Below are 18,825 nucleotides of genomic sequence, written 5' to 3'. Positions count from 1 at the left end.
ATGAACATGATACTAAGAGATGAAACAAAATATTCAGTGGTCTCAAAAAATGAGGTAAATGTGGCATATTTTCGAATAGATAATATGTTGAATGACTTTATGTTAGAAAAGGTGTTAAAACCTGAACTACACAAGTTTTTAACAGTAGCAAAACCTAGGATGGCCACTATGTTCGGAATCCCGAAAGTCCATAAAAATGTGATGGACCCACCCCTAAGACCCATAGTTACTGCAGGAGGGTCAAAAACAGAACCCCTAGCAAAATACATAGATATTACAACCAAGCATATATGGACAAGTAATAGAGTGATATTGAAAGACTCATGGGATTTTTTAAAACAATTAACACCTGAATGTTACAGCACCGACCTATTATTCATAACTATAGACATAGTGGATCTTTTTTCCTGCATACCACACACTAGTGGAATGAAGTGGTTTGAGGAATGTGTATTCTTGGACAAAACTATGACACAAGAAGATAAGATTTTATCAGTGGCACTCATGGACACCGTCTTAAAATACAATTTTTTGTTATTTGATGGTGAATACTTTCAACAGAGGACTGGGGTGTCTATGGGTGCAGCATGTGCACCAACATATGCCAACATAGTTTTGTCCAAATGGGAAGAAAAATATATATTAAAATCAGAGTTTAAGAAGGAATGGATCATGTACAAAAGATTCCTAGATGATATAGTTATTTTTTGGATAGGGGGGCAAGAAAGATTCAAGGAATTCCTTGAATATATTGGTAAAACTACTAATTTCCTTAAATTTACACATAATGTCAATCATGAGGTTCTACAATATCTGGACATTGAATTGGTTAAAAATAACACGCTGAAGTCATTTTCATCCAGGGTATATAGGAAAAAAACCTATGTCAATTCTTATTTGCATTATGAAAGTGCGCATCCCCTACACTGCAAGCGTAATATAGTTAAAGGGCAGTTTGTGAGGGGATCAAGGATGACTACCCTGGATGAAGACTTTTTGGTCGAATGTGATACATTGCAGAAAATGTTCATTGAAAGGGGATACCCAGAGAAATTTGTAAATGACATTAGAAGGGAAGTGGAAATAGGTAGGGCAGACAGATTTAAACCAATTATGGGTAGGATTGAATTTAAAACAACAAGAGAAGAAAATAAGGATAGGGTGACTGAGGAAAACCAGTACCATAAAAACCTCATAATTGAGTACAACAGTTATAATATGGGAATAAGAAACATTTTAAGTAAAGAATGGGATAAATTTGCTGCTTTAACAGATATAGAAGGAATTAATAGTTTTAAACCGAAGATTATTTTTAGAAATTCAAGAAGTATAAAAAATATGTTGGAAAACAAAAAGGATATGGATTATAGGAAGAATGATGTGTTGAGAAAAAAAGTAGGAACGTATAAATGTGGCCGGTGCAATCAATGTTCATATATTAGTAATAAGAGTGAGATATTTATAGATAGTAGAAATATGTTAATTAAGAGTAAAGGCAAATATAGTTGTGATACAAAAGGGGTGGTCTATCTGGCAACTTGTGATAAGTGTCCTTCATATTACGTGGGAAAAACAGAAAGGGAACTAAAGAAAAGAATTTATGAACACGTATATGATATGCAAAAAGGGAAAGAGACTAGTGCCTTATTCAAGCATAGTAAAGAATGTAGAGGATGCAAATTTTATTTTTTTGTGTTACAACAGGTTGAAAAGGATATAAGGGGTGGTATCTGGGAAGAGATCTTGGAGAGTAAGGAATTGTGGTGGCAGGTGTACCTGGAGACTAGTAAAAAACCAGGGATAAATGATTATTTGAGTATATCATCCTTATTAAAAATAAGGGCTAATAAAATTTAGTAGTTTTTAAATAGAATAGAATGTGACAGGATTTGATGTGTGATATATATTTATTTATTTATGTAATTATATTTAAGTAAAGTATTTATATTTAAACAGCATATAGTGAGGTTTTAACTTATATTTGTATAAAGGAAGTGGTTTTATGTGTTCATGGAATGTTATGTGCAATATCGATTTATGACAGTAGAGGGAGGTGTTTTATTATGTTTAAGAACTAATATGTTAGTAAGCACAAGCACTTTGTTTAACAACGTTCGTATAAATTATGTAACCAAACAGTTTATACATATGCACTGTATTTATATGACCATAGGTTTTAATCATTTAGATATTTTAGATGGTTATGCACACGCACTTTCATAGTCATGTTTTTAATTCAATTTTAATATTCATGAGGCTTGTTGGTTCATAGGTTTATTTTGAATGTCTTTGGGGGATTTACATTGGTTGGAGGGTTGGTAATTTAATATATATAGAGTAATTAAATGGTAGTACATTGTCTGATGAAGTCCAAGTGGATTGGATGAAAACGCTGGTATATTGTCTTGTGAACTGCGTTTATGTGTATGGTCTGTGGAGTTGGTTTATTAAAAGATTCGAAGTGGACTCGTGGTTTTGCAGTTTTCTTTGGCTTACAGCACTTGTTCGGTTTTTTGTGGGTACTTTCAAGTGCTTCCAGTTGTTTTATTGGTGTTTAAAGAAGAGTGTGTGTCATGGGGCTGGGAAGGTGATCTGTAGCAAGCTACAATCTGGAATGCAGTTTTGCCCATTGTCAGTTGCACTTGGATGATTTCCGAGGCATCATTCTTTGCAACCAGTATGGAGGTGTGGTTATCCTTGATGAATATGGATACGCCTCCTATCTTTGTATTTCGGTCTGGTTTTGCGGCCAAAATGTGTGGTATGAGTTGTAGTCTGGAATCGCTGGGGTGCTCTCTTGAGCCTTGAACCAGGTCTCCGTTACTGCACAAATATCGATGTTCTCCATGTTGAGGAGTGCCTTGAGAGAGTGCATTTTGAGGTTTAAACTCCTAGCGTTCAGCAGCATGACCCTCAGTTTTTTGTCACTAGAACTGCAGTACTTTTCATGTTTATGATTTCTTGATTTTTATTGAGTGTTGCAAATCTCTCTGTTTATTTTGTAACAGTAACCTGTCCTATTCAGAGGATGACCAGACTTCTACTTGCACCCCTATACATCATCTCTAATTAGAACTTGCAGGGTTAGTATTGAGAATGGAGAAAGTGTCCTCTTACCTGCCCATGTCTCTCAGAGAGGAATAAGAATGGCCAGAATTTGTGGAGGTAGAACTGCATCTGTCTGTGTGACATGTAAGACAAGCTGCAACAATCTAGACTGGGCACATGAAACTGCCAGGACTGGGATCTTCAAGTGACCACTACTGCAGGGTCAGTAGGGTAACATATAAGTGTACCCTCATGTCCCATTTTTAATTGCAACTGTTAACTCAACTCACAGCTCATTCCACATGTGGAACAAATAAGTCATGAAGGGGGAGGCATTGGATGGAGATACTGCCAACTGCTTAGTTGGTTGACATGAACTGGCAACACTAAAATCATAATAAAACATATAAAGATACAACTGAGTTCCTGGTTGTCACTATAACAGTACAGTCACAGATTATAATCATTTCATACTGGTGTACTCCATTAGCTGATACCTGGAAAACAGTACTGATGATAACACACATTTAATTATTTTTTTTTCCATAAGGGCCTTCCCAATCTAAATCCTCTTTATTGGCAGCTGTGCTGACTACCTCTACCCAAAAGTGTAAGTGTTATCCCCACAAAATATAACCCCCTTCTTTTGTATATAAGACCAGCAAATGAAACAAGCACAATGACTTCAGCAGTGGAATGTTCATTTTTCAGTTTTAAAGCAAAGGAAGCTTATTTGCCCAGATTATTTTCTCTGTTACTAGCCTAATGTTAAGAAGGATAACTTGCTTTCCTCTGTTCTGCCATCCACAGTTGTTTTTTTTTTCAAAATGTGTAGGCATAGCTGTTATAATTTAACTTCATTCTGTACCACTTTCCTTAAGGAATTCTACTACCCCATCATTTTCTGATCAGCTCTTTGTTCCAGTGAATGGCTTTATTGTATAGTACTTATCATCCAAAAAAAAAAACATAGGGTGCCTTAGGGCCTGTCCTGTCCAACATTTTTGTCTAACAGCCACCATGAGTTTGTAACAGATGCTATATCCCAATGATATCAGTGACTACAGTGGCCATTTGCAAAATTATTTATTCTAAATGCTGTACCTTCCTTGATAGCAAACTGTTTGTCTGAAAGAGTCACCAGCAATGAGTCATCAGAATGAAGCTGCATTTAGTCAAACCCCACTGCTTCGTCCTCTTTTACTTCTTTGGTTACAATAAGTGCATTTATTTTGTTATTTAGTTGCTACATCTACCTCACATACACCATTCCTTCTTCAGACCACTTCTCCATTCATCTTCAAGTCCACCCATACTATTGTACCTCATTCATACTGAGATACAGTTTACTCAGGGATGTAAATAGTGTGGGAAGAAATAGCCAGGGAATTCTTATGGCTAGGCTTGTATAGGCCCTAGGGCCGATATCCTAGTACCAACCTATGAACTCCGTGGTCATATACCACAACCACATTGACCTCTTGCTGCAATCGTTACAAGGGGTTTTACACTTCAGTCATTATTAGCGTCATACCTCCTACCCCTCATTATCTTACTGGGCAAACCAGACAGCTCTTTCTTATTTCAATTCAAGTCAGAAATCTGTTTCCTTCAGTTCCATCCTCTCAATTATTTTTCATTCAAACTCAGGTTTAAGCTCCTTTGTTTTACCACAGTCCTAATATTCTGCTACCCAACCACTCTGTTTTTCTTCTACTGTCACACAAATTTACCTGAAGTTATTGATTGTGATGCAAGCTTTTAGGTTCATAAGTTCATATGGAGTTACTAGGTTTGCAGTCCAAGGAACTATTGAGGAGCATAGCCCAACTTCCAAGTCCCCCCCAGCACTGTCTGGTTAAGTGACTTGATCAAGGTCAGAAATCAAGCAAATGAGGACTGAGGGACTCAAACCCTGTACTATGGTTGCAGCCTTAATCCTGTGCACCAACTGCCAGACTTTTGCAGTGCATACTGCACTTGTGAAATATGAGTATATTCTATGTCACAACTAAAATGTAATTTACTTTATTGCCACCAGTTCTGCTAAATATCATTCAAATCCTTAAGATCAAGTGAGCAACTACGCAACAGCCTTTTATTTGAGGTGAGGCCCACATCACACTTCCATGCATAAGGTTGTGCCCCGTCCAGCTATCCCCTCCAATTAATATTATCAACCCTAGGGTCACCAGAACTAGGGTAAGCTATATCAGTGTGCTGGGGCTGTATTTTTATGCCTCTTAGTCTAAACTGCATGTATTTTGGTAGAAAAGACAGCAGCTAAGAAACTGTATCAAATACAATCTTTAATCATATGACTGTAATGTTAAAAAACACAAGAAACAATAAAATAACACAAAATAATCTATCCCATTTTGGTTATTTTGAGGGGACCCATGCATGGGATAAAGCATTAAGGAGTTGCCTTTGTCCATTAGTAGTACAGGGGACAATCCTGGGATAAATTTTCTGTTTCTCATCCGTATATCTACGTTGTTCTTGAATATGGACAGGGATTAATTTTGTTAAATGTAGATGGAGAGTCTTTTCCACATCAGTGGTATCCTCTGCGAGATATACCTGTCCCTCAAAACCATTCTGTTGATGTTGCAGAAGAGGTTTAGATTACTAAACTGAGTATTTCTGATGCCACTTGCTCTTGTGAAGCAAATCCATCAATAATGGGTCAGAGGAAGTCTTGTATGCCAGACACAGACCACCTCTTAGAGGTCTGTAGAATACCAAGTATATTGATATGGCTTTCAGTTGATCCATGTATGGCATGCTGTTTAGGCCTTGTATCCCTTTAGTAAGGTATCTCTGAGGATGTTCCAGTTGCTGCATGTGTCTGGGCAAATACATGCCAAAGGAGGCATGATATCCACTGACTGTCTTAATGAAGGCTGAGTCTAGTCTCAATATCTAAATCTATGTAATATCTATAGCAAACTCCCAGCGACACAAAAAAAGTATTCAGTGACTCCTAAAACTGGATTTTGAGTCACAGGTCCACAACCAGAGTGACAGCAAGTCCCACATGACTGTAGCTTAATAGACATAAAAACATGTATCAGATGGTGGAATGTGTGTCCTGGAAATTAGTAGCAGCCCTTTGTCAGTAGAGTAAACTAGGCATATCACTCCGGTCACCACCAACACTTGTGTGGGGGTACAATATGTAGATGACAATATCTTATTTGTACTCCATTCTTCTTGAAATAGGAATGAATGTTACATGACAGTACCAACAAGATCAGCAACATGGCTATGGATTTCTGCAGCCAATGCATCAACTGTAGGTATCCAAGCTCTGATCACTCAGACCCAGGTAGAGGGGAATTACAGGTGTGTGATCTAGGAAATGTGCATACTGGAATACAACAAGGTCCTCAGCTGAGATGAGATGTTTTATTCTGTAGAAATTTCTTAAATGGAAATATGATTTCTTCATTACATTGAGCATCTGGTCAATGCATAATAGTATATAGTCTAGCTATACCTCCAGATGTTTCACCTGACAAAAATATTCTAATCTACTTCCCACAAATAAATCTTACAGAAGAGATTAGGACTAATACTTGTCTTAATTTTAGTTGGGTTGAGCTTGAGTCAGCAACTATAATCCAGTAAATGATGGCATTCAAGCATCCCTGGAAATATAGCTCAGACTTATAGTTCGAATCAGATCTTTTAAAGAGAAAAAATACTGTAAACAAAACAGCCAAGACTGAGCCATGAGGCATCTCAACCCAACAGACACACCTGAGAAAAACAAGAAAACCACTGCAATGACCCACTGCCTATACCCAGAGGAACAGACCTCTCAAGTAACACGAAGCCAAACCACAGTGGATGCGTCAATGATCAATCACAACTAAATAGTCAGTGTGATATCAAATGTGGAAAAAAGATAGAGAAAGACCAAGAGTGAATAGCACCTATGATTTCTAATCATTATGAGATCATAATTTTGTGTAACCATTCCACAAAGGTCTGCATTTTGTCCCTTACTCATTATCCTTTTTATCAATAACCTGCCCCAAAAAACCCAGCCTCTTGACATCTTTCTCCATACGGGCGATGCTGTTCTGATCTTTTTCCTTCTATAATGTCATTCATCCATTAACTTCAATTTGATATCAACAAGCCCTCGCATATACTCAGAGGAAGGTAACTTATACTTCTTCTTCTTCAACCTTCCACAGAAGGCACACAATTTAGAGTGTCCAATCCACCTGAGGCATGTCTTTGGGATTAGGAAGGTAACTTATACTAAACTATATAAATCATATAAACGAATGGACAGAGGCAGGGCTCCAGTTGTCCAAATAATTTAATGGTACCAAATACAAACACAAGAGCTTTCAGTGTCTGCTTCTTCAGGTGTATGTAAAAATGAATTAAAACACCATACTTATACAATTAAATAAGATCACATGACCTATCATTAAACATTTAAAGGCAAAGAAGATTTCAATGAGAGCACATAATGAAACATATAAAAGCATAAAAATTATATAAAACACAAATAAACATGTAACATTTATCAATCTCTATCTACGCAATGGTTGAGTTTTCAGGATAGGTCTCAAGGGGACATGGTCATTAAGACCATGCCCTGTGTCTGCCCTTAGCCTTACGATCCATTCAGCCTCCAGTCCTTCCGTCCTGGTTCTGAACTCTTCTCCACTTGGATTTTCCATGCATCGCCACAGGACCATAAACTTAAATGTATGATGATCATTTGTCTTGCTAACATGTTTCGCTAGTGCATTAAATAAACTCATTTTCTTTATGTGATACAGATGTTCTCTAACTCTAAACCTAAGCTGTCTATCAATCTTCCAAACATAATACTTATGGCATATTTGGCATACAGTTAAGTAAACAACATGGGAACTATCACATGTGGCACTAGTCCCAAGCTTGTATCCAGATGTCTAAATTCTTCATCTTCAGAAATATACAGACAGTACTGACAGTTCCTGCATGGTCTGGTCCCCCCAGGATCATATGTCACACTATGATCTTTAGTGGTGCAAAGCCTTCTTCTCAAAAATTTTTTGTTTTTAAATGTAAATTGGGGTTGTGGGTCCAGGTTCTTACTCACTTGCCTGTCTGTCATTAGAATGTTCCAATGTTTATTAAAAATATCTGTGTATAATCTAATATTTTTGGAATAGCTAAGACACAGCCTTAACTTATTTGATATATGTTGTCTGTTCTCCTTAGAAGTTGAATTAGCTACAATCCGTTCCGAAAAATATGATTTGGCTCTAGTTTTCTTTAACTCATTTTTCTTGTATGTCATAAGTAATCAATGATTACGTAAATATTTGAAGCATCATCCTTATGGTTTATCCTTCAAGCACATCTGCTGTGTAAACAATAAACAAATACATAAAACAGGATGCTCATTAAAAGCATATTAATGTTATGTATTCAGACTACCAATTTTGTTTTAGAGCTCTCCATTAGAACAGGAGGGAATACTTCCTGTTATGTTTTAATACAGGCTATATTTAAGACATGTTCCTATTTTAAAGAGGAGCTGAATGTATTCACCTTTGCCAGTAACTTTAGATGGTGCTGCCAGATGTCTTAAAGGCAGCCACAGATTTTTTTTTAGTATACCAAGGGTACCCATCTGGCGGTTTTGGTAAGTAAGTACCTTTTTCAAAACATATAAGCTTTGCTGCTTAAAATTATTCTGGATTTCATTAGCTTTTTCTTAAATTTGTTGTTCCCCGAACAAGACATTTTTCCTCAAAATGCCTTATATCACAGAAATGTAATATGCAGTATAGAAATTACATTGAAGTTGGCATTATTTTTTGCCATAGTAGTGAAAGACTAAATGTTTAAGTATTAAAACACACAAATCCCTAGTGATTAGCTACTAAGGTAAAAATAGTGTTACCCATACTCAGCATCTTAACCCAGAAAAGAGCTGAAAGGCTTTTTATTGATATGGGTATCAAAAGTCATAACTTTGGCTAGTGCATAACATATTTATCATGAATATGAATATTAGTTCAATTCCTTTTCTATACAAAAATATTTAAATGCATAATATGTGTGCTTTCACAATAATTATTCACACCAGTCTCTGTTTCCAAAACCATTTTAAAGAGATCCGTTTCTTAAATCATTTTCACAGGTTACCCCAGCAGACCATGTTTGCAAACAATTGCCCTAAGCAGTACTGAAGATATCCTTTTTAAACACACCCTAGAAGTTTGTTTCCTGGCAGAATTGGTTATTCTGGCTATACCATATGCTAGTTTGTCTACCGTGCATTAAAGAAAGGTCTTGCTGCCTAATATTCACAAACATCCAACTCATTTTATGGTATGTCCTTTAATTGCACTTGCAGTTATCATAGACAGCTGCAGACATTCAGCTTACCTGTTTCCCATAGCATTCAATAGACAATGATCATGTATCCTTCAGCTCCTCTATTTCAAGGATAAGTTACATGAGACAGTCTTTCCTCCCAGCTGTCATCTGCAAAAAACACTAATTTATCTCCAGACTTGTATTTTAAATCAGCCACACAGATGCAACTTCTTTTTTCATTAATTAGCATAATTACTTTTCCAGAAGTGTAATCAATCTTAATTATTGCCTGAAGGCACTATTAAAATGACAATTTGTATGCATTAGCTTTTTTGTTATTTTAAAGATTTGTAAGTGATACAGTATCTAAATCAGCAGTCCTAAATGTTCACTTGTTAATGAAAGGCTTACGCAGTGTGTACACTGACATAATTTTTCTTTCAATAACATCTATGGTGGTCTAGTAGAAGTCATAACAATATCTGTTTGTTCTGAATATTAACCAAAAACCTGAACTGTGAAAATGTTATAGAAAATTGTTCCTGACAAGAGAAGGCATTCCATGTCATCTAGCAGCAGAGACGATCAAGTCAACACAAAATTAAATTGTGTTTGACTCTAATTTAACTTCAAAAGGATTCAACCATAAAGCAAAGGCAGCCAACAAAGAACTTGTCCTCTTTTAGTCAAATCAGGTTTTCAATTTACTCATGAATTCCATGGAGCAAGTTCTTCTCCTGAGCTAAGCTTAAAATGATTTGCCATTTTGATGGTAGACAATGTACAGTACTAATCTGCAGAAAAAAAATCGAGATATCTATCTCATGTGTAGGTCATCTTAAATATGCTACACACAATACTACAACAATAGACATGGCACTGAAAACACCATCCATACAAAGTAATGGGACCACTAAACAAAAAAAAACAGGATGTGTTCACATTTCAGCATTGTTCTCACACTCACTTTGCATCATAGCAATGCACTGTTTACACACTCACTATGCATCACAGCAGAGCACTGTTTACACACTCACAGCAGAGCACTGTTTACACACTCACTATGCATCATAGCAGAGAATTGCTTCTACACTCACTATGAAGTTTTGCTTATTTACTGCAGATACAGACATACTGAGTGGATAAAATGTATTGGCTACTGAGTCCACCCAAGTGTTGAAGTTATTTGGTTTGCATGAATTTATCCATGCTGCTTCCAGAAACAAAAGGGGAATGATATATTTATCTCCTACAAACATATTCTAAGTCTGTACTTAATAACAAGATAATCTCTGCTTGCTGAATCTCCTTTTCTCTTAGTAAATTATCTATAATCAGGTATTCTTTAAATATAATCATGCTTGCTGTCTGTACTCACTGCCTTAGATGTTTTCCAAACTTACTCATATTGCAATGTAAATTCTCATTTTTAATAATCAGTTATTTTTACACATGGCTGTATCAAATTATATAGTTTCAGCAGCAATTTTAGCTTCATAACAAATGAAAAAAAATCTGGTGCTATAAATAACGTTAGCAGCAATGACAGTCTGAATGATGTTTAAGCCCAATAAATCATATAAACAGTAAAACACCATGTAACTCTCCTTCTTCGCTTTCCCCTGTTTCTGTTTCAGGGCATTTGGAAATACTGTAAATTCAACTGCAATACTGTAGTGTTTGCAAAAGAAAAGTTATTCCAACTGCTGTTTCACAACTGTGAACACATGTTTGATATATTTAGGACTGGGTATTGTCTTTTCTGGTTGGTTGTCCACTGCAGGTCTGAGGCAGGACAAGCTCTAGTGCAAGGTGACCTCGGCAGCTGCCAAGAGCCTAGTGCTGGTTGGGATGCCCCATAAACATTAAAAAAGAAAACAAAAAAAGAACAACTATCACATGATCACTGCCTCATCCCCCCCAACCTGATTACTTAGTTCTACTTGGCTGCTCTTTTTTGACATGTGGTAACAGCTCCAGGAAGTTTCTTCCATTGACTCATATGTAGATCCAATGAAAGGAAAACTTTCTGGAGCAAGCCAATGAGAGAGAGAGACTTTCTTGAGCTCTTCTTGCACAAGCAGAAGTGCAGTGAAGCTGGACCGAGATTGGCTGCCACATGAATTTGCGTTGTTGGTTGCTTATAGTACATCCTTCTGATATTTTTGCAGAACATCAAACGTACATCCAATATTTGAGGAACATCACCCTGATCTTTGAAGAACATCATAGTTAGTCAGTAATGTGGTAAAGCCAGACTGACATTGCCTACCATAGCTCTCTGTTTAACACTGAAGTCAGTAGGTAATGCAAAAAATATGTTAGTCAATAATGCAGAACACTTAGACTGACATTGATGCTTAAAATAGAACAGATTGTGTGTGTGTGTGCGCGTGTGTGTGTGTGTGTGTGTGTGTGTGTGTGTGTGTGTGTGCGCGCGTGTGTGTGTGTGTGTGTGTGTGTGTGTGTGTGTGTGTTGCAACCAATAATGCAAGCCAGAGCTCATACCAACCAACCAGAAACATCCCTTATCTGTGCAGTCATTCAGTCTGTAATACACAGTTTGTTTGTCTCATATTTATGTCCCATGCCAGTGATGTTTTTTTGCTAGACAAGGTAAAATCCACTCTGCAGGAGCATTGCCTGGTTAAGTGACTTGCTCAGAATCACACAGTAGACAAACAAATGTAAAAAGGGTCATACTTTATATCCTCGACTCCAAGGAGCAGATCATTAAGGGAACAGAGCCTTAATATTCTGCAATTCCATACCTTTGTTAATCACTGAGAGTTACAATCAGTAATTAATACCAGTCATTAGAGTTGTATAGTTCTTATTCAAAAATGCATGTTGATGCAAAACCTGTTTTTCTGTTAACTTTGTCTTTTATCTGCCTCTGATTTTGCCTCATATTTATAATCTGTCCCTTCTTATTTTCTTTTTTTTCCATGTAAATCCCTGAAAAATACAGTCAATAATGTCACTTATTACAATTACATACTTCATATTATTTAGAAAATACTTTTCAATGCAACACCTGTTGTTCTACTAACTTTTTATGTGAATTAGACTTGCCTGATACTTAAGGCTCTGAGCTGTTAATAAAGTGCTTTCTGTAATCAAAAGTACAATCTTCTAATCCTCCCACCTTATTTAACCAAGTCACTTAACCAGACAGTACTCCTATGTTACCACTGAAAAGGAGCACTTTGCCTAGTTGGATTACTTGGTTAACAAACAGAAAAAATAAAAGTGTTAAAAATGTGTCAACTCATTATTTTTGGATTTGTCTAGAATTAACCAGCAAAGAAGTTGGGAGAGTTTTTGGTCAATTTCTTGTAAAATTTGCAGCTTACTGGCAATATATAGTGGACTGCAGTATGTGTTTCAGACTTTGCATCATTCAGAAAATGTTTATTAATGCAAAGCTTGTTATTCTAGAAACTTTCTAAGCATATAAAAATATCTAAAACCTGTTCCTGCTTTTTGGTCTTTGACTCTTGAAATGAGATAAGACTGGGCAGAGGAGAGTTGCAATGGTTTTCACTTTGTGGTTATGACAGAAGGAAGATGAGATACATTTCTGGACCGTTATTTATGAATTTATTTACTCACATGATCTCAAGCAGATATCTGAGGTGTGCAGATGCACACCTCGCCATAACTGATGGTTGTGTGTGCATGTTTGTGTGTGTGTGTGTGTGTGTGTGTGTGTGTGTGTGTGTGTGTGTGTGTGTGTGTGTGTGTGTGTGTGTGTATGGCTCTCAAATGCCCCTGTAGTTTCCTCATATCTGTTGTCTGTTTCTTGTACAAGTTATTGCTTTCTGGTACAATGTACTGGACTGCAGCCACTAAATAAGGACAAACATGACATTTTCAGATTGCATACCCTTCAGAAAATGACTGTTAATGATAAACATGTTATATTAGCTACTTACTAAATATATAAGACCAATATTTAAAATCTGTTCCTGATTTTGAGTCTTTGTCTAAAATTCATGAGCTAAGAAGTTGGAAGGGCCTGGGATGCTTAGATTATCATTGTGTTTATTCATTCATTAACTTAATCTCAATCAAATATCAGAAGTGTGCACAGTAATACAAGAAGAATTTCATTGAAGATTATGTGTTTGTGTGTTTCTACATGTGTAAATACCTGGTTCATGCATACCAGTGTGCATTTATGGTGTACAGGAAAGCATCAATTACAGTAAATAGGAGCATCATCACATGACTCATGTTCTTTGGGTATGTTCCTTGGTTTCCTTGTTTTACTGATGTTGTGTTTATTATTTTGCTGCAAATATACTAGGTCTATATTTACTCATCGAATGGTATGTTCCTTGAACAGCTATTCATCGACAATGTAGCACTGAATGTCCGTTTTAACAAACAGGCATATCATAGTAAATAATGCCATCAAACAATCATATTTGGCCCACAGAAAGAAAACAGCACATAGTACGTATTTCTGGGTCCATGTTTACCCATCGATTGGTAACATCAATAAACAGCATATGTCATCAAATGCGCTGTTCATCAAGCCATTCTGACTAAGATCGCATTATGGTAGGGATAAGAAAATTTTCCCTTTCAGCACTGAGCACTGTATTGTGATCTTGGAGTTGGTATATATAATTAGCCAGGATGGGGGGGGTGCAGCCCCCTCATGAGGAAGGTTCAGTGAATGGCATTTACCATGTAATGCCATTCGATGATATTAACATTTGAAGGGTGAACATAGACCTATTTGATTAAACCATTTCATTTTATACTTGACATATCATGGCAACTGTATATTAATAATATTGCTAAGTTTAATGTGACATATACACTTACTACATGCTGTTTTCTTCCTGTGGGCCAGCAATGCTTCCACTGTCCACATTCCTAAAATCTGGAACTCTAACCATGCAATAATTAGAATATTTCCAATTTTTCTTAGATTCCAAGGAGTCCACCATAACCTCAGATAAAAGGCACAATGCCCCTGTTCTACTGGGTGTCAATTAAAACCTGGGTATCAACACCAGTCGTGGTAACCAGCCCTTTCTCCAGCATGACTCAGTATTGCTCGTTACATACTACAGTATGCCCTGGTTGCAGAACCTGATGCTTTCTGATTGTATTTTATATTAGTTCACCCTCACCCTGCACCACTTTTTACTGTACTGCTTTACTTTGGCTTGATGAAATATTTGTTTTATTGGTGTTGGAACTGTTTTTTGTATATTTGTATACACTGCATTTCAATCCGATTAATTATGTCATATCTTGATATTTCTAACAAGCCCAGTGACTGAATATGGGCTTCAATGGGTCCAATCTATTTCCCAGCCAAATCAATTAATAAATAATGTCAAATATACTTTCAAATTCTTGCCATTGATAACAGTGTGCTTCTTACAATGTTCTGCTACATAGAAATTAGCATTTTAGCCTACATTTCTTGTGTTTAGAGAAATGTTGCTTCAAAGCAGATTATTTGATAAAGAATAATCATTTTCTGAACCATAATCACATGCACAGATCTGATCTACAGTTCATCTATGCTAACTCATCTTTCCTTTTGCTCTCTTTCTAGATGTAAATGAACCAACAGCTACAATCGTAGCCCCTCTAAACTCTGCTAGTATGGAAAGCATAAGCAATGGTAAAGATAGTGCAGAAGTTCTAGAAACTACATCACCACATACTGTCTATAGCCTTCCATATATGCATGACAGTGTTCTAGAAAGGAAAAACTTCTTAAGTCATCAGGATGTTTGGCCTGTACCATCATCTATACCAGAAACAAATGAAAAGCAAAATGTTCCTTCTAGAAAGAAACCACCATCTCAAAAACAAGTCAATGCTGCAAGAAGACGCTTACGGCCTAGAACAACCCCAGCAACACAGAACAGGGCGGCCATTGTGACAACAGATCAACATGTAAATTCATCTTCCTTTACAGACAGACTTGCAGAAGGGGATGACGTTACTATGACAATAGAATCAAGGCTTGCAGGATCTGAAGTACCACTGATGTTTGCTGAAAGATGGCAAGGAATGCCAACCACTCAACCACCTGCTCAGATTGCTCAACATGCCAGTCAGTTTTCAAACCAGCCTTCTCAACAAACAAATCTAGACTATATAAGGCAGTCGCCTCCTGATATTTCTGGGGATCATAATGATAAATCTATCTTGTCTCACATAAATAATGCTAATAGCAGAAGAACTGAATCAATAGTTCCAGAACTTGAAGAAACAACAACATCAACCATCATAACCACCACTGTAATCACCTCAGAACAACCACCAGGTAAGACAAGGCTTGTCTCATTACAGCTCCAACATCTGACAGTATCTGTTGTTATATACCACAATTCATCAGTTTAATTGTAGAAACATGTAGAATGATAACTTGATTACAAAATAAAGAATGCAACTGCACGTTTGAGTAAAATGCTTCATAACAAGTGCATTTGTAGTACAAAAGCCAAGTTTCTGAATGATATGTGCAGGCCAAAAGTTCAGGAACATGTTTTTCAAGCAGATACAATTTGCTGAGATGAGTCTTTCCCTAGCAGTAGGGCCACAATGGCTTCATAACATCAGTGACAACTAGCAGATGTTGGGCACATAACAGCTGCATACAGTCATCCTTAACATGCGCAGGTACCTTATAAAGGAAGGAATATGCACAGAGCTGTGCTTGCATTACAACCTCTGCACATGTGCACAGCTGCAAGGAAAAATGGAAGAAAATAATCAGACTGTGGACAGCATGAAGGGCCTTGTCTTCAGGGACCACTGCCTCATAGGAGCCATATGATAGACAGGAACCTCAGAGGAGGGAAAGAGGCTTAACCCAACCTACCATCCCTTGTGTTCCTTTTAGAGAGGTTAGCTTGAGATGGTGAGAGAGTCTGCGGGACCTAAAGTTAATGAAATCCAGATAAAGATGGAACTACTCTAGATGGTACACAAAAAAACTTAATACCTTTTCTTCCCACACATTATTATATACTCTGCAATTAACAGAGATCATGATATCATTTCAACCAAAACACAAATTCAAAATTGTCCCTAAAAAATATTCTGCTTGTCTTTCTGTGCTGTGAGGGTTTTCTCAAAGTACTTCAGCCTCTTCCCATTTTCCCAAATCCTGTGGGTTGTGAAGTATTACACATTTCACAGCTGTCAGAAGACACTTCCGATGCTGTTCTGTGGTGTCTGCTGTTTGTGTTGCAGTATGACAGTATGAGACTAGATCATAACAGCTTTGAAAGCTGCATAACAAGCTTGGCTTTTTCCCCTCCTCCTGGTGCATTCTACCTGGCCTCCCCAGTGCCTCCTCATCCATCGCTGGGTCTATCTGGTCACCCTTCCTCCCCAGACCTCTCAGAGTGAACTGTGGGCAATGTGGATCTTAAGGACATGTGAAGGAGCAGTGCCAGAAACTGCTGCTGGATGCTGAGGAAGACATCATTATGACCCACCCTTCCTTTCCTGCCCCCTCCCCACTCCCGCATTCATCAGCAATATCTGAGGGCTACTCCCCTATATGGACCGCACTTTCCCTCAGGAAGCATCTGTGATACATTCAGCCCACTGATGGGCATTCCAAACCATCCCTGTCGGTGCCCAAGCAACTAATCAAACCCAGGGCAACCTGGGCAGTAGTTAGGGCTTTATCCCTGTACTCCACATAATAGGCTTATCTTTGCACAGATTTTAGGAACATAATTACCGCAATCAGTATACTGCAATACTGCGGTGGTGGTGCTGCGGTAGCGTTGTCGCCTCACAGTAAGATGTTGTCCTGTTTGATTCTCAGTTAGACCGTCTTCTGTGTGGAGACATGCATGAATGGGCATACCTTCATTGAAGGGTTGTGCATCAGGGTCGGCAACTCGGCACATAATAATCTACTGCCAATCATTAGCGGACCGGAGTTCCGCTGTTGCGACCCCTAACTGGGAAAAGCCGAAAGACACAACAAAAAAAAAAAAAGTATACTGTAATAATAATAATAGATGTATTAGGACCTCATGCAGAGAAGGCTGGTTTTGTTTCAGCAGCGAATGACACAAAAAAAGCAGGACTATAAAGTTATGTAAGCAGCCACTCGGTCATGTGATTGCCATACAAGAAGGAAAAGCTTAAGTACTGAACAGAATCTATATTCTGAAAGTCAGCTCAAGAGATGTAATATCTGAAATGAGGAATGTACTCTAACCAGTGGACACATGTTGCATAATGAGGCTAATGAACAACTTATTTTATAGTATTCCTGGTTTTATTTTCTGGATTTACCGGCTAGATCTATCTGCAACTCATACTGGTGATCAGAAATTCAAACCTTTCAAAGTACTTTATTGTCCATCAAACTACACCCAAAGCTTTACACCCCCAAAGTGCTTCAGACAAATATTGCTGAATAATTCATGGTGCCATACAGCTGTATGTCAACGAGAATGTATTTAAGAACTTTATTGTTTTTATATGTCTGCATTAGTATGGATACATGATAGGTGGTTCCCCCTCAGTAACACATCTTACACCATGGAGATGCCTTCTCAGCCCTGCAGAACTGTGGTCATAGGTCACAGACTCGGTTTTGCTCCTCATGTAAAACACAAAGTAGGTGAGTTATGGATTTTTGCTCATGCTGCATCATGTGTTTAAGTCTGTTGTGGCATGATTCTATGAAGTCCTGCCTAGGTAAGGTTGTAGCAACACCAGAATGAGATGAATTGCTTGATATCCATGACTGGAACACTCAGCATGCTGGTTTTGACTGAAGAAACATTCTTAATCCTGTATATCATGGTCAGTTTGTTTCAGTTAACAGAAGAAAGCAGTTATCTTCAAGAGTGTACCTGAGTAGTCAGAACAGCTTTTATCACGGGAACAAGTTTCTTTTCTTGTGCTGAAGCTATTAAGATCATCTTACTGTAAATACTGTTGATTCCAAATTATAATTTAGTAAATCACAAGAATACAGAATTTTAAAACCCTGTCTTCTTTGCCACGGTACTGAAAGGGTTCTTTTAGATCGCCCTTAGATCATCTTTCCTATCATGACTGAGCATGCATGTTAGATGAAACATAATCTGCAGATCACTTTTTTGTGTTTGACATTATGTTACAATAAATAACTGAACATAGCATAACACTGTCCAGCACAACAAGGACAACTAAATGTGTTATTAACCTCTCTCGTTACATTTGGTCATACAAGACCGAAGGTTTGCCTTATCACTAGTTGTGACTGACAGCAAGCCTAGAATGTTAAATTCTTCAACGTTAGTTGGTTTCATGACAGTGTTAACTTAAGAACTCCTTTTATTGTTGTCTGATTTGCATGTTTTCAAATATATTTTGAAATTAGGATGAACTAACAAATATGTTGTAGTGTTTTTTTCAGCCCTTCAGTGAAAATAGCTC

General features: G+C 37.4%; 1 protein-coding gene across 1 annotated transcript in view; it reads left to right on the top strand.

The window, feature by feature from the left end:
* The window catches only part of SEZ6L (seizure related 6 homolog like), a 3,056,071-nt gene that overhangs the window by 1,098,327 nt on the left and 1,938,919 nt on the right, over positions 1-18,825 (top strand). The window contains exon 2 of the mRNA XM_044068481.1: positions 14,975-15,694. Coding sequence (XP_043924416.1) covers positions 14,975-15,694 — 720 coding nt within the window. The remainder of the gene's footprint in view (positions 1-14,974; positions 15,695-18,825) is intronic.

This window comes from Protopterus annectens, chromosome 4.part0 (genome assembly GCF_019279795.1).
Source record: "Protopterus annectens isolate FY-2018-M chromosome 4.part0, PAN1.0, whole genome shotgun sequence".
Classification (NCBI taxonomy): Eukaryota; Metazoa; Chordata; order Ceratodontiformes; family Protopteridae; genus Protopterus; species Protopterus annectens.
The sequence above is the reverse complement of the archived record's forward strand: the minus strand, read 5'-3'. Positions and strand labels throughout refer to the sequence as shown.